Source organism: Maylandia zebra, linkage group LG7 (genome assembly GCF_041146795.1).
Source record: "Maylandia zebra isolate NMK-2024a linkage group LG7, Mzebra_GT3a, whole genome shotgun sequence".
NCBI lineage: Eukaryota > Metazoa > Chordata > Actinopteri > Cichliformes > Cichlidae > Maylandia > Maylandia zebra.
In genome coordinates this window covers 40,736,746-40,754,039 of record NC_135173.1, presented here as the reverse complement: position 1 = coordinate 40,754,039, position 17,294 = coordinate 40,736,746, and the positions used below count along the sequence as shown (strand labels likewise).

Below are 17,294 nucleotides of genomic sequence, written 5' to 3'. Positions count from 1 at the left end.
TAAAGGATTCATTCATGCCAAGTGTGTTTAATGGCTCTAGTTAGCAAATGGAATGCATTTTTATTGCAAATATTAAAACTGGTTCCCATAGATATTTATGTAGTTTAATGAGTACCCGCAGCTATTCTCTTAACCACCCTGCAACTCTGCAGCAGCTACGGCTGTGGGATTTTCCTAATATTGTCTTTTGAAGTTAAACCAATTATACATCACCAGAGCAGCACCATATTTGACTTGTGTTGCTCATGCACACATTTTATAAACACAGTGACGACACTTAAACAAAAGTCCAGTGACATATAGTTTAAACAGCGTCACATCGTGTGTCAAAGCTCGAAAATTATGGGATGCCTCAGTCTGTTGTGTCTCCACCTGACAGTGGTTTGGTTGGGTGAGTTTTGTGTACAAGGTCAAATAATTCTTTAGTAGCTGAAAGAAGAAGTCCGCATAAATTACAGATGCCTGGAAGCTGCTCATTTTATAAACTCATAATGTGTCAGGAGCTTGTGTCTTCTGTCCTTCATTTGGACATCAAATCTGTGTTTACTTGAAACAAAAAATCTTGGCTTACCGGTAGTGGCTGGCATTAACTATGAGGGGATATATTTGTGTGTTTGGATTTGAGTGTTTTTCTGTAAAGAAGAAAACAGCCATGCCAGGGCCTGCTTAGCCAAGGGAAACTCTTGTTCTAATAGGCCTGCACACCAGGAGATACTGAGGTGGAATCACTAACATCTCAGCGAAAAACTGACAAACACACTCGCACATGCTCATGAGTAATTAAACACACTTGCATGCAGAAAAGCAGCATGCTGAAATGAGACAAAACAGTTAAGGAAGCTGTCAAATCGATCTATCTCTCAAGGGTTGAGGTTATATCTAGATGAAGAAAGAGGATAGAGCAATAACTCATAAGAGCATCATGACTCACGTCTTTCCCCTGTGAACTACTAACCCTAATCTGCACTCTTCACCTTCCCTTCACCTTTACGCTGACCTAATTTTAATCAACCAGTACCTTAGTCAAAAATGTATCTCTCACATGCTCACACTGTTTTAGCTCAGCTGTACGCAGTGCATTCAAGTAATGAATAGCTCTGTGTAACACGAGTAAGCAGAAAAGTCTGTAAGTACATCACAATCCAGGACTGAGTGAATGTTGGTATTTCTCTGTCTGTTGTCTTTAAAAATGTTAATAAATATATAATTTTCAAACTTAGCCCTTACAGTGGTACCATAAGTGTTATAACTGAATTATGCAAAGATGGATAAACAGCTACTGAGCATGTTCAGGGTGATATTTCTTTGCACATGTGCACCTAGACAGGCGATGACGTTTTATTGCTCTAATATAAAAACAACAGGGCATAATCATTACTTGAACTGTAAATAATACTTATACATATGTATCATATGTACCCAACATATGTATCATAAATACACAACATACCTTGACATGTTGGAGCTGCAGCAGCAGGTCATCAAGCTGGCTTCTTTTATCATCAATTTCAGTTTGCCGCTTCCGTTTCTCCTGTGAGACAAAGAAATGTAAGAGTTAAAAATCAAAGTGTTACTGTTGTAAAGTTGAGTCTTGAGTTTGTAGCATTTAATATTGCCTGAAAAGAATAAAAGTAATGATGTCACAGTAGAGCTGATGCTTGACTTCCTCTTTTAGCTGCTTTTCCACAGTAGATCATCTTCCTCCATCTCCTATCTCTAACCTCTTCCTATGCCACACCAACCCTCTGCTTGTCCTCATTCACTACAACTTCTTTTGTGGTCTTCCTCTTTTACTCCTGCCCGGCAACTCCATATTCAAAATCCTTTGTCCAGTATATCCATTCTCTCTCCTTGCCACATGTCCAAACCATCTCTGCCTTACCTCTCTAACTTTGCCTCCAAACTCAACCTGAGCTGTCCCTCTGATATACTCATTTCTGATACTGTCCTTTTATACATTTTACAGAAATCTATACATTTAATTGTCTGCCTCTATGTGTTAGTCCTGTGATAGACTGGCAACCTGTCCTTAAACCCTATAACGGCTGAGATAGACTCCATCCCCCTCATGACCCTGAATTGGATAACTGATCAAGAAGATGGATGGATTGTGTCTGAATTTTTGACTTATGTCCTAAAACATCTATTGTGAAATTTTGACCTTTTGGCCACAAAATTCAAAATTCATCTTGGACTTTGAGGCAATGTTCGTGCCAAGTTTCCAAAATTCCTATAAGTAGGTCTTGTGAGATGTGAGATCTGAGGGATAAATGGATGAACAACTGGAAAACATAATGCCTTCAGAGACAGCTTTCAGCAGCGCCTAGGCATAAGAATACAATTGTTTTATTGATTGAATGTGTTTACATTTTAATGGTGCATTTCAATCTGCAAGACAAAGATCCCTTTGGGACAAGTTTAATGGAGAGATTAAGGTTTAAACAAATTCAGTTTAGAAGTGTGCAGAGACTGAAATGCGATACACTGTCGATCTCAGTTTAATAATGATAAGGTGTGGTAGAGTTTACTGGTCGAGTTCTGTCACGGATGCTCCAGTAAAGCCAGATTTTATTCATAGTAATTGTTTTTTCTGAAAAAAAAAATTCCACTACACTGTATGCTGTCCGCATACTGTACATATGTGCAATTAAATGTCTCCTTATGAAGACATGGGTAGAAATATGGTCCAAGGGGCATACACAGGAAGGAAGGAAAGTATTAGACAGGTTGAAGGTGAAAGCTTATTGAGGTTTGAGAAGGGTTAGTGCTCACAAGCCATATAAAGAGCAGAGATTTGGCCTTGATTACTCCACGTGGTACTGTCATTGAACTTGGGGTGGGAAGAACATTCCTTTATGTGGAGATAAAGGATAAATAATGGGTGGGAGAGGAGGTGGGTGCATGGTGAGTGGAAGGTTTTAAGCTGAAAACAAAGAAAATACACACAAAAAACTAGAACGATTAAAGCATGCACATAAATGCATGGAAATGTACAAACAAAGCAGGTCCCAGTATAAGCCTGCTTGGGGATGACGAGCATGAGACAATGTGGATGTGTATGTGGCTTCATCTCTCCCACTCACTACTCTGTGGGAGTAGACTGAGGATTTCTGGGACGTTTCCTGTTGACTAAATATAGCCATAAGGGGAAACCCCCCAAATATGAATGAACCTTGGACCATTTCTCAGACAAAGTAAGTGAAGACTGATGCAGAATAGAAAAAAGAGGAGAAGGGAATACGGAGCTGAATACAATGGAATAAAAATAGAGCAGAGGAGAATTCAATAGATGTTATCAGGAAACAGGTGAAAACAGAAATAAAAGAGTCAATATAGAAACAAGATAGGTAAATGAAAAGGTTGGGGGACTTGTTGCTGTTGCTTGTGATGTTTCAGCATGTAAAAAAATACAATTCTGTTACTTTAAAGACCCTGTGACTGCTCTGCATCAAAATCAGCACCTCTCCAGCATTTTCTCTGCCTAAGAGTTTCTAATGTGGGTGGAAATGAGATCCCGGGCTTTATTTTTCCTGTACAGGGCACACAAACACTTTGGGCACAAGCACAAATTTTCCAAACAGAAATACTCAAATAAAATTGTCCTGGTAAATCATGCCAGGGAGTAATATAAAACTGTTACTGGCAGATTCTACATGCACCTCTTTGTTTGAGCACAACGTGTTACTGAGGGCTGCCTAAACATAAAGTTTAAGCGCAGAGGCCTCCCTGCTACCTGATCCGACTCACCAACAGGTATTGACCAGCTGACAGCTGACTGGCCTTTTTGCAGATCTGATAAAGTTTCTAATCATCGATCATGGATCTCCAGCATGCTGCCAGGTGTACTTATGAACACCTTTACACTTGAACATGGTGTTTGTTACTGTAATCAGCACAGAAATCTAGTAACAAAACTCCACTGCGACCAGGCATGCTGTTCCCGAGAGGGCCACCGTAAAGCACACCACCAGAGACTCAAAGAAGATTCAGTCTTCTGGACTCTGTCAGTGCAAATGACAGCCAGAAAACATTCCCCAACAGCAAGATTACCTTCCAGGCCTTATAAGCACTTTAACAAACACCAAAGTCCCTTTAGTGGCCTATCCAATCCAATCATATGTGTCTCATTTGGGCTGAGCCCCGTGAATGAAGACCTGGCGTCCTGAGTCAGCTAAGAGATTTGACCCTTGTATCCATTTTTCCCTAGAAGTCCCTTGCCTTGTGAGACCCTACCAGGTGCCAGTTGCCTCTGACAACAAAGCTACACTCATGGGTAGACTAAAGCGCACAAACCACCTTGATCCTTGAAGGGGTATCACCAAGTCTTTGACATAATTTATCAGACATCTGTTTTTGAGATGTTATCAAGGAATGTTTTCAGAGTGTGCCAAAAAAAAGAAAAAAAAGAAAGAAGAAGAAGTCTGCTCTAGTTATAAGCACACAAACCTTTGACTTTTTATTTTCATTTGCTTTTTGGTGTAGTCAACCACACTGGTTAGAATTAGGAAAAGTTCATACTTTGTGCAACAATATGTAATTTTGCAAAATGAGAGTTAGCTCAATTACTTGGTTGCTCATACTGGTGCAAATTTTAAATGCAATTATTCACGGGTTAATTTATGCTATAAAACATAATTAGAGGCTATAATAACAGCTTGAACTAATGACATGTGGGATTGTTTTTGGGAGGAGAGCGCATCTGAAGGATGCTCACTTATCACAACATTTATAGCAACATTCAACTGAACTCAGTGGTATTATATAACAAATTTTCCTTGGTAATATTTAGCAGATGAAAATAATGTCTAAGAAATGGAAAGTAGACCACACTTGAGTGAGTCTGGATGTCTCTGTGTATGTGCCTGCCAACTAAAGCTATTAAAACCCGGCGTCTGTGTTTGTGATAGGATAAGAAGTAGTTTGAGCAGGAGCAAATGCAATTTTGTGCCAAAGTGCGCACCAAAATTACCCTGCACTGACTATTCAGCAAACCCACAACCTCAGGTGTGCCTCTTTTCCAACTGTGGTGCGAACATGTTCATTTGGTGCCAGGAAATTACCAAATGGACCCAAGATGGAGCACATAAAAGCTACATTTGGACCTGCTCTTTTCAGAAACAAAGAAAAACAAGAAACCCCTGAAAAGAAAGGTGCAAAACTGCTATATGACTATAGCAGACTATCAGAACATATTATTAAACTGCACACAGGCTGTGAAAATATATACACCAAGTCTGAAGTCATTTCTCTCCCTCTGTCGCACACACAGACACACACATACAGGAGCAGCCTACACAGCGGCATGGTTCCCATGGTTGGGGAAGTACAGTCAGAGAGAGTAAGCAGAGGTATGGTCACCAGATGTCAGGGACTGTCGAGGACATGTGGTCAGGGAATGGGCAAAACACGCATGCTGGCAAATACACGCCCACATGAAAGACACAAAAGCAAATAGACTCACAGGCTTGAATACGTAGACAGAGAAAAGCCCACACTAATATACTCTCTAAATAAACAGCACTCAGTCAGTGTGTGTGCTTTGTACGTCTGACAATCATTTACTATATAGGAATGCATAAGCACAGATGATGGTTGACATCGCCAGATCAAAGATGGTTTGGGTGCCATTTGGTTTTCATCATCATATCCCAGAAATAAAATGTATAGAGCATCCCTGTCCACAGAAAAGCTCTGCTGTCATGTAAACTGTAGAACTGGCTACTGAATATAATACTTTAAAATAGTGGTTGGTTGCTAAATAGAGAACATTTTTGAGAGACCTGCAGAGTTTTCTTGACAATGCAGTAATTGCTTTTGTGTAATGTTAAAAATGGCACTCGAATTACCAAATTTGGTGGAATAACTTTTACTAATTTTGAATAGATAAGTCTGTATGAGTCTGAACTGTAACAGTAAAAGAATGTCTTCAATAGAATATGAGGGCTTAATAAAAAGTGAAATAAGTTTTTTCCCTTGTGGAGTTGAACCGGCAGGAATAATGACCCCGAGCCCCGCTCTGTTCACTGTACTCTCTCCGAGTGGTCACATCCTCCTCTTCAGAAAAATATGTTGACATTCTTGGTGACACACTCATGACTTCCCACACTCTGACTCACAGTGTTTGGCCCTATTTGGCTTACAGGGCAGCTTGTATGCAGAGCGTATATCTTTTTTGTCACAGTCTAAAGGGTGAAGACATTTGTGTTCAATGACTTAAATGATTAATCTCCAGTGTACAGTTTACTTTAATTTGTCACAGTTTTGCTGGTGTGTTTAACCTCACAAGACAACCAAGTGCTCTTGATCGAATTTTCATCCTAAAGAGCTAAAATTTCGGCAGTGAAGATGAAGTCAAATGTCAGTTGTCTGGTTACATTTCCTGTAAATTTAAGCTCAGCTCAGTGAACTCTTACTCTTTTTTCCTGTTCAGTTGATAGGAGAAAAAAAAAAAGAACTTAATAGGCATAGCAGTCAACATCCTACCAAACTTAATGTTTGATAGGAGTTTCCTGTAAGGGACAGGAAGTAATTGACAAATTACACAATCCTTACACACAGATGAACAGCAATCACACCCATCACAGTCACAATCTGCGATCACACCAGAATTTAACTTACTAGATTTTAAATGAATATTCATCTACTCATACACTTTACTACCCAAGTAGAGTCTGTGTGTGCGCAATAGTAGTCAGCACTGGGAGCATGAATAGCACATTTTATACCACTATTTAAAATGCACACATTTTGTCTTAAATGATTCAGGGATGGGGGCTGGAGCCTATAGCAGCGGTCCCCAACCCCCGGGCCACGGACTGATACCGGTCCGTGAGTTGTTTGGTACTGAGCCGCGAGAGTTGAGGCTCGGGTGTGAAATGTATTGTTTTCAGAGTTTTTATCATTAACTCAGTTTCCTGTGTTGTAGTTGTGTGTTTTATTTTGAAAGAAATGTTTATGCGTTACCATAGCGACCAGAGAGCATTAAGGGTCAGAGAGGAGGATGTTACTCTCAATGTTGTTGGCTCGTTTCAGGAGGACGCTGGTAACAAAGTTACACAATTACACAGTGAATTCACATTTATTATAGTTACAAAATTTTTGTCTTGGTCATATCATTTTATTTTGTTGTATTTATCCGCAACACCTTAAAGGCCTGTTCGTGAAAATATTTTCTGACATTAAACTGGTCCGTGGCGCAAAAAAGGTTGGAGACCGCTAGCCTATAACTAAAAGTGATATGGGGCAGACTCATTTCCAGGCTACTTCATTAAGGGGAATAACCTTCAGTACTAACATGTGACTATAGGTGTGCCTACATCTTCTGTCTTTTCTCCACAAAGCCCAAATTTTTCAATTACTATATGCAGCACACTGTTTTCACTCTGAGTCCAACGTTTAAATAAAAGGTGGAATACATTAAATTAATTAAAAGGTTTTGTGTGTCATCAATAACAGACAGAAGTCTGGATTTCAGTGGGGAGAAGTACAAAATCAATATGAAATTAAAGCTGCAAGCAGCGTTATGAGGGCCCTCGCACCCTGGCGTGTCGAGCCACGCCCAAAACCTAATACCAGCATGTCCGATCTGATGTGACATTGATGGATTTCATGCATTTAACCACCAGCTAACATTTCATCTTATTCAACCAGGATTATAGTCGTCCCACTAGGTGGCGCTCTAACCACTATGTACAAATGGCATAACAAACATATCCGAGCTCGAGTCTAATCATGCCTACGACCTTTGGGAGAGATTGGACATTGTGTTTTCGAGTGACAGCAGATTACTGCTTTTTGGTGAGTGATTGAAACTCCAAATGCCGCCATGACCACCCCGTTTCCCTGAACGTAAAAAGCTTCGCAATTTAACATCACAAAGGTCTTTAGATTCCACACACAGGAAATCGCATCAATCTGATGAAATCCCTTGGAGGAGTTCGTCAAAGAACGGTGCCTGAAAAGAGGGGAAAATGTCGCCAAAATTACACATTCATTTTAAAATGGCTGACTTCCTGTTGGATTTGGGATTTTGCTCCAAGAGACTTTTTTTGTACATCTTGATCTCTCCTATAACCTTCCCAGATTTCAGACTCATACATAAAACACAGAGCAGGGGCTGATGATTTGAAAGTTTGTAGGGGGCGCTGTGGAGCCATTTTGCGCTATTCAAGGAAGGTAATCACATAACAACAAAGCCTTCGTCCCATTGGAGGTGTGGGCCAAATTTCAAGACTTTTTAAACTTTCCAAGCCCCTCAAACGCCACTTCATTGTTCACGGTGAACCGCGTTGCCACCAGGGTGCGCCGTTCAGTTTAAAGTCACAATTTTCGCACTGAAGTATCATGAGCAACTGATGGTGATATTCACCGCTTTTGAGGTGGCCACGATGAAACTGTGAAAATCAGTACGACAAAATGAAAGACATGACATTTCCTGTTGCCACTAGGTGGCGTTCTGCGTATTCCTGACAATGGGCACATCAATCTATTCAGGGCGGGTCTGACATCATGCCTGTAAAGTCTGGTACTGATCAGACTGGATTTCATTGAGTTATACTAATTTGTTTCTTCATGGCGAGACATCAAAGTTCGCCATGCTGCAGGGTTCACACCCTTTCGCGAAAAGTCACAGTTTTCACTGTAACCCAAGACCAACTCCTTAAGGCTTACCTGGAGAAATTTGAGGCTGCAGATGTCACCCATCACAATAATGTACCCCAAAGTGTAAAACATGACATTTCCTGTTCCCACTAGGTGGCGCTGTCCTTGATGTCAAATATGGCAGTTGAAATATGTTCAGGGGTGGAGCCTTATCATATGTGTGCTCTTTGGTCCAGATCGGACAATGTATGAGGGAATGAGAGGCAATAAGATTTTCATGGCGAGTCATCGAAATTCGCCGTGGCGCCACCGCCACACCGTATCACGAAAACTCAAAAGCTCCGCAATTTAACATGGCCCAGGTGTGTAGTTGACACTGACCAAACATGAAGCTTATACGACCAAATTCCAAGGAGGAGTTCGAAAAAGTTCGAGGCATGGAAATGGCAAAACTAGAGCCAAAATGTCACCTTCACTTCTAAATTGCGGACTTCCTGTTGGGTTTGCATCAATGGGCCCACAGACTTTTTTGTTTGTCTTGGCATGATACACATGTGTGCCAAATTTCATACATGTAGCTCAAACGATGTGGTCGTAGGGCTGCATTTAACAAGGCATAGGTGGCGCTCTAGAGCCATTTCCCAGTGCTCATATGTAAAACCATTAAAATACAAAATTTTTCACGAGACCTGGCATGTGTGCAAAATTTCATGAGTTTTTGAGGATGTTTAGGCCCTCAAAAAGGCCCTTGTTTTGCCTGAATAATAATAATAAGAAACGGAGCAGATACAATAGGGCCTTCGCACTCTCGGTGCTCGGGCCCTAATTAAATATGACATGATAACTTAACAAAAAATGAATGTGATTGATTGCTGATTGAAAGACTAGGTACACTGGCCAGGTTAAAATTCTTTATAACAGTTTAATACATCTATGCTGGTAAAATAGGAGCTTCAGTGACCTCTCTAAATTCCTCATGGAGGGTATTTCAGTGTTGTGAAGGTCAACCACTGTTCAGCTGCTAGTGAGGGGAGGGGCTGTGTGCCTCCCTGTAGCTGCTGTGTGAAACTGTGTGTCAACTGGAAAAGTTGGTATGAGACTTTTGAGAATCATCAATCACAACTCTGCCATGTACCATAACAAACTATAATGCAAAACAAAAAAAGCTGTGCTGTATGTTGACCCAATTTACTTATCTGTTCTGTTGGACAGTTTGATTAACAATTCCCAAGACAGACGTGGGCTTGAAAGCAAATTGCTTGGTTTATAAACAACATTCCACACTAGTGGTGCACATCTCACACATCGATGATTAGCTCAGGAGGGTATAATTATAATGTGATTAAACAGTGATGTAACTCCAAGTATTAAAGTTCTGCTGATGTTGACTTAGTGAACTGAAGTGGGCTACAGATCAGATAGGTCACATTCTGTACATGCCAACACACCCAGCACAGAAATCTCACTGTGAAGATCGTCTTCCATTCTGCACGCAGGCATACCTGACAGCTTAGAGAACAGAGACTGAAATGGACCTGTGGTTCAAATGTCATGGGTTTGATTCTGCACCGATACCGGCTAAAAAGATCTCTGCACAATTCTATAAGCCATCAGCTAAAACCTAAAGTGTGCATGCATAAATTTAGCATTGAAACAATTTATTGATTAGTTAAGAAACAAAATCAGCCACAGTTAATCAAAGACTATTTTGGTAAGAGCTGTCGTGGGTCAGGGTTAGCAAGCGTTGCAGAAAATAGTTGAAAGTCTATAGTTTGAAAGTATACCTTTCACTAATCAAGGTGGTGGCTACATGAACTGAATAACTACAATTCAGACATTTCTAATTTGTTATTATGCCTAGAGTTAACATAATGCTCACTTGGCAAGGTCTTAGCTAGTGCTTGTGCACAAAAAATGCTAATTTAGCACATTGCTTAAACATCCTGCATGCCGTTGTCATGCGATGGCAGCAGGTGTTGACGTCATTCATCATGTCCTCCTCTGAGGTGATCCAAGTATCCCTACCTTTAAAATCACATGATGTAAATATACATAAACACAGCAGAGTTTCAGTTTTTTAAATTTCTCCAGACAGCTTTTACATGAGTATCAAGCAATGCTGCTGCTTATAGTAAACCACAATGCATTTATTTTGAGACCTATGAAACTGTCATTAGGTATAGTTGCTAAAATGACTTTTGCTGCGTGTCAGGCTGACTGTTCTTTATATGGAGGACCGAAAGTGGCACATTAACTGATGAACGAACGAAATAAATCCATAAAATATTATTAAAAGTGAAAGTTATTTATTTATTTATTTTTTTACATATATTTACATTTGTGTTTTAATTAACTGAGAAATGCAAAAAGAAAATGCTGAAATAAATGAATCTGTGGAAATTAACAGGGAAATATTCACAGTAGCATATAATACACTACAAAGCACAAAGGTACAAAGTAAAAAAAACAAAAGAAAAACATAAAAAATGAATACATTTATAAAAACTGAATCGCAAAGTGAGCTCCCTTCTATAGCTCACTAAATTGGAGCATGTTGCTCTAATAGGATGCCACAATTACGAGAAGTTTGTGACATTTCTTCCCTCCGTCATCGACTGTGAAATGCTGAGGTTGCTATGCGCTGAGGTGCATAGAAGTCACCCATACTCCGCTACCACACATAAACAGTTCTTTTCCTCCTTCGGTATTAATATCAATACAAAAACTGTGTCGGGGACTTCATGGCATGGATTTCCATGGCCGAGGAGCTCCTGTAGGTGCGACACATCTGTAATACAGTTATGATTTTGACATCTTTGGTCCTCCATACTTCTGCGGTATTTCTCTGCCCGGTCACTCTAGATTGTTTACTATTCAACTAAGCCCAAATGCAATGTGGATTATTTCAAACCCGGCAGAGCTCACTGCAGCTGAATCCCATCCTCTCATGTCTCAAGTCTCTGTGAACTCCAACCCCGCTCATTGAAACAGACACACACACACACACACACACACACACACACACACACACACACACACACACACACACACACACACACACACACACACACAGATAGAGGCATACCAAAATGTCCTGTTGGCCCAAGGCAGCTGCTGCTAATTTTAGACGGCATGTAACGGCAGCCGTGCCCCAGACCTCCTGCCGCTCAACAAACCACGCCTCCTCTTCCTTTCCAATATGAATTTCCCCCAGGAACACCCCCCACCCCCATAAGTTACCAAAGCTCACAATCCAGACCTACTCTAACCACCTATCAGTTCTCCAGGATCCAGTTGGCTCATTGGAGACCTTTGGCATAAATTCAGGGAAAATATTGGGCAATTTTCTGTGGGAAAACAGACTTAACATATATGATATATTATTAATTAGTTTGACCATTTCTGTCTCTTCCATGTCAGCAAAACTAAAGATATGCCTCTAAAATGGTACTTAAGCCTGTGAAAACCACTGAAGGGACATGTGTGGTTTAGTAAGAAATGTCTTTTGGTGTTAGCCAATGATTGACCCAGGAACAAACAGTTTCCACTGAGGTAATAATAGTTTTCATAAATATTGTGAAAAAAGAAGACAAAAGAAAGTCACAAATGAAAGCTAAGCCTAAAGTTAAATAGAAAAACAACATGTTTCAGTGAGAATTTGCCAGTTTGGAGGTAAGTGAAATGCACAAACTGAAACAACAAATGCCTGCAGGCGGCCCAGCCCCCCACTTAACTCAACCCATTACCCCAGCCCTCCACTGCAAGCCGTAGTCACAAATCTTAATGCCAAGCTCTAGCTATAGCATCCCCTTCAACTTCACCCTACCCCAGGCATACTTTTCTCTTTTAGAGATAACTAAGAGAAAATCAGCCACTTTACAGATCTTGGACAAGATCAATTTCTGGTTGAACCCACGAAGTATTATAGATCATAATGGAACATCAGGCTTGCAGTGCTGTGAACCATACTAAAGAGGCAGCAAAAGATCCAAAGGTTATCTTTTTAAATGAAAAATCCAAAATGCTTGTCCTGTAACTATCTCTGTGTTGCTTCTAGAGATGGACCGATCCGATATTAAGTATCGGTATCGGTCCGATACTGTACTAAATTACTGGATCGGATATCAGAGAAAAATAAAAAATGTAATCCGATCCATTAAATATCACGAAAGCACCTCACAAAACTTGCAACACGCCGTAACTCACCTCAGAACGTTAGCACGTCGGAGCAGTATGCATCACGTGATAGAGCGGCTGTGGCATGCGGGACCTGTCGGTGGTCTGGATAGCATGTGGAGCTTCGCTAGCAACCCGGCATTTCATCTCCGACAAAGTTATCCCGAGAGAAGTAAAGCAAGTGTGTAAGTCCATCTCTGAATGTTTGTAAAGCATTCCTGCGTTAAGCTTAACAAGCGACTGCCTCTTCTTGCTGCTACTTCAATCATGAAACTGCTTAACGATCAGCTGATCGGCTTTTCTGTCGCGAGTCCGTGTCTCTAGTTTGCTTTTGGCCCACTTTGCACCAGAAAGAGGAAACCAGCGGCTGAACAACAGCAGCACGTTTAAGCTTGATCAGCTGTTGTTAGAATTTATTCATTATTACTTTCTACACCAGGATCTTTTTCTACGTAGCTGACGGCTGGTAACTGTGCAGGGGCGGATCTAGCAAAGTTTAGCCAGGGGGGCCGATAGGGCATTAACAGAGAAAAGGGGGCACAAAGACATACTTTTCTTTCTTATTCTCATTTAAAATGTCGAGCTTTTAATAAATAATTATCTGACAGCCAAAGTTTTAATTTGATGCAAAATGAATAGAAGTCCATTACTGTATATAGTAACTATTAAGTCTAATATATATATATATATATATATATATATATATATATACACACACATACATACATATATACCCTAGTAAGCTATAGTACTTTTTCCTTTGGGAAGGTACCATCTGTGCAGTCTGCAATTTTGTTGAAGAAAGATGTTGAATCTATTTAATATTTCTTGAAAAATAATTGATTTCTGTGCATTTTTTTTTCACACTGCATCAAATTAAGGTTAATTACGTCGATTAAGCATCATGAGGTGGAGCGTGAGGGGTGGTTCCCTATTTTTTATTTATTTATTTTTGTTGTTGCTGGGAGTTGGAACCCTATTAGTTAGGTTGCTTAATATTTATGCTAAGTACTCTTTAAAATACCAGAATAGGGAGGATGGTGTAGGTTTAAGTTTATTAGATTGATCAGTATTGCTGAACTATGAAATATTTTTTTTGTATACAGGTATAACAGAATAGCTTTAGTGTAGTTGTTGTTTTAAACTTGAGTATGAACTCATACAAAATGCAGCAAGATATTTAAAAAACAGTTTTGTTGATTAAAAAACACTATATCGGATTCATATCGGTATCGGCAGATATCCAAATTTATGATATCGGTATCGGTATCGGACATAAAAAAGTGGTATCGTGCCATCTCTAGTTGCTTCTGGTTCAAGCTGATGTCAATGCTTTGCTTGCTGTCTTTCCCGAAAATGCACATTCCCATCATCTCAATCCTCGTGTACCACTTCTTAATTTCCCTCTGACTTGGCCCCGAAAAATTTGTGGGCTTGTGTGCAGTTTGTGTGTGTGCGTTGGAAGGGGGGGCAGCTAAGAGTCCAAAGGGCTGAGGTCACCTATGTAAACATATCACAGACACTACAGAGAAGTCCATGAATGAGCGCAGGCAAAGACTCATAGACTTTTACATATGCTTTGCTGTTCCATGCTTGTGGCTTGTACGCCACATGGGCAACAGTTAATTAGAATGATGAAGCACCCGGTATTCACTGGCTGATCTGGAAACCACATGCAAGCCCTGGTAAAAGCACATGAGTTTACCAAGACACACAAACACACATGCACACACACTCACATCAGCTTTTAGGGGAACCCTGGCCAGGCTGAGCTCCATCTGACTACTATAATTACATAGTAATAATACACCGAGGCCTGGATTTAACAACATGACATCACAACTGTTTCCTAATCTAACCAATTAGTAGCCATGGAAACCACTTGCCACTGGCAGCTGACAGACCCTAATCACTATCAGACTGTGGGAATCTTTGTTTGCATGTGGGATGGACAAATGAGCCACTTAGCTAATTAACTGTTAGATTAAATGCTGGTAATTTTGCTGTTTCTTTGTTTTACTGATCAATTAATGCTCAAAGCAATATTATTATCTGAAGAACAAACCAATCAGTGTTTATTTTCTCTTTAGAAGTCACTAATTTGGATGTCAGCACATAATAGACAACAGTTGCTGGTGTTAAGTGTCATTAATTCTTTGTCTAAACAGGAAATAAACTGACTGTTTACATGCCAAGAAGACCAAAGTGCTCCTAGAATACCTAAAGGAAGATGTGAATCATCTAATGAATTCAGACATCTTTCACATCCATTAGCGCCATGCGTTATTAATGAATCTCTACAGTAAATTAATTCTTTAATAACAGATGTCTGCTACCTGATTGTGACTTTTTATGCAGTTTAAATGGATGGTAGTGGCCTCAAACTTGAAGTCAGTACCATGTGATAAAGCAATGAAAATGACACTGTGCACGGCTCATACACAGAAAAGACTGTTCCGATTTTCTGAGGAAGCCTTCCATTTGTCTTAAGATCTGCTAAAGTATTGATGAGGATGGACGCTGATGGTGATGACAATGAGTATCAATTATTGATGAAATCATTAGCATGTCAGCTGCAGACCGCAGACGACGAGTGTGTATATATGTGTGCACGACATACTGCTCTGCAAGGGTTTATTCATGCTTATCCAGAGAGCCAGTCAGACAGAAATCACCTCTCTATATCTTTGCGGAAGACAAACAATGCTTGCTAAAATTCCTACCACATGACTAAACACTTGCACTCGAATGAGTCAGAAGAGGTTTTTATAACTTTGTCCAGCTCCTGTATTTACTCTTAACCTCCGCTGCTTGGCTAAGTCTTCGGCTTACAGAGCGCTCAGTACTATTAGTGTAATAGTAGCCCTTCTCTATTTAAGTGGCTGGTTGGGGCTGAAAGCTATTAGCACTATTATTGTCTTTGATATAGTGTATACACACTTAGCTGAAACAAGACAAATGTTCATTTAGATGAGACAAAGAGGCCCAAGTGGTTTAATTGTATTCAGCGGCTGCCCATTACTATATGTCAAAGCTCTTGGCTTTACAGTGGGATCTCCAGTGCTACCTGTTAAACTACAGTATCAGTAAGAGTCAGAATATTCTGCAGTTTTTCATGGCCTCATTCAAGAAACCAAAACTCATTTGTGCTATTTATTAACTGATTTTTCAGCACTTTAGTTTTAAATGTTCAAGGATTATGCAAGAAACAGAGTCTTTTGCTTCTGCTTGTTTGAGAACTTTCCACTCTCTTTCTAAAAGTCCTGCATTGGTGTAAGTGCATGTTGCCTGGTATGGCTGCCATGTTTAAACATGGCCAAAATAGTTTCTCCATCTGCTGCTGCTGTGCCCCCACCCCAACCACCGCACATACACTTGTGTATAAATGCGTGTGTGTGTTCCTGTGCCTCTGAGCGTCTTAAGTGTGCGTGGTATGCTGTGGTTCCTAGCTGGCGCCAAATTTAGTCCCAGGCAGTGAGCCTCGGTATAACTGTTGCTCTAAAGTCCCATCATCCCCGAGCCAAACGCTTCCACAGATGCCTTTCTGATGGTAAAACACAACGGCAACTATCAAAACTTATTCTAGACTACCGAACAACTGGGAAGCTAGTATACCTCAAAACCTGACTAAAAAGCTGATTCTCCTCCAAGTTGTGGAGATGTGGATGTCAATGACAGCTGACAGGAACCACAAGACAAACAAAGCAGTGTTGTAAGACAGACAGCTAGTAGGGGAATACTGCACATTACAACTAGTGCAACAAAAATCGCTTTGTTTTATTTGATTAAAATGGGTGTAGGAGGCTGTGATGTCATGCAGCAGGGCTTCCAACATGTTAAGCATATTCATATGTATCTCCTTGTTGCAAGATTTCTGTCAGAAAAGATCACTAGCAGTGCCCAATTTATTTTTTCTTCATTAAAACTTCACTATAAGGAAACAGTAATGACTACATATCAGAATATGTAGGCAAACGATTATCTGCGCAGACATGTACAGATTCAGTTTGATCATGAAAGCCAACTTCTTTTAAGTTTGATTCTTATGACATTAATTTTCCTAAACATTAGATAAGATAACCTCTAGTCCATGTTTGGGTTTCATCCTTGGATCACTGTGACTTTCTGTCTTTGGTTTTATGTCATTTAACTTTATAAGTCAAAGTTCAGTACACTTTGGCTGGAAGCAATGACAGACAGAAAAGTGGATACCAGTTCTTGCCCCGAGTATGTGTTTCAGTGACACTAAAAAGTAAATGGCAATAATACACTTAGGGGGAATGGCAGGCTATAAGAGCAGAAAGGACTGGAAAACTTTTCTGGAAGCCAGAGGTGTGAGACAGCCATGTGAAATTTTATACTGTGAATGAAAGAAAGCGATAACGCTGAGGTGAAACATTATTTCTGACGGACACCGCAGACCTCACAGACAGAAGGTCAAAGACACGTAGAGAGAGAGAGAGAGAGAGAGAGAGAGAGAGAGAGAGAGAGAGAGAGAGAGAGAGAGAGAGAGAGAG

The 17,294-nt window shown here is 40.2% G+C and overlaps 1 protein-coding gene across 7 annotated transcripts in view; it reads right to left on the bottom strand.

Annotated features, from left to right (window-relative positions):
- Positions 1 to 17,294, bottom strand: part of palm2akap2 (PALM2 and AKAP2 fusion) — a 99,862-nt gene that overhangs the window by 68,316 nt on the left and 14,252 nt on the right. For all 7 annotated transcript variants that reach the window (XM_076886368.1, XM_014409420.4, XM_076886365.1 and 4 more), the window contains exon 3: positions 1,451 to 1,531. In XM_076886368.1, coding sequence (XP_076742483.1) covers positions 1,451 to 1,531 — 81 coding nt within the window. The remainder of the gene's footprint in view (positions 1 to 1,450; positions 1,532 to 17,294) is intronic.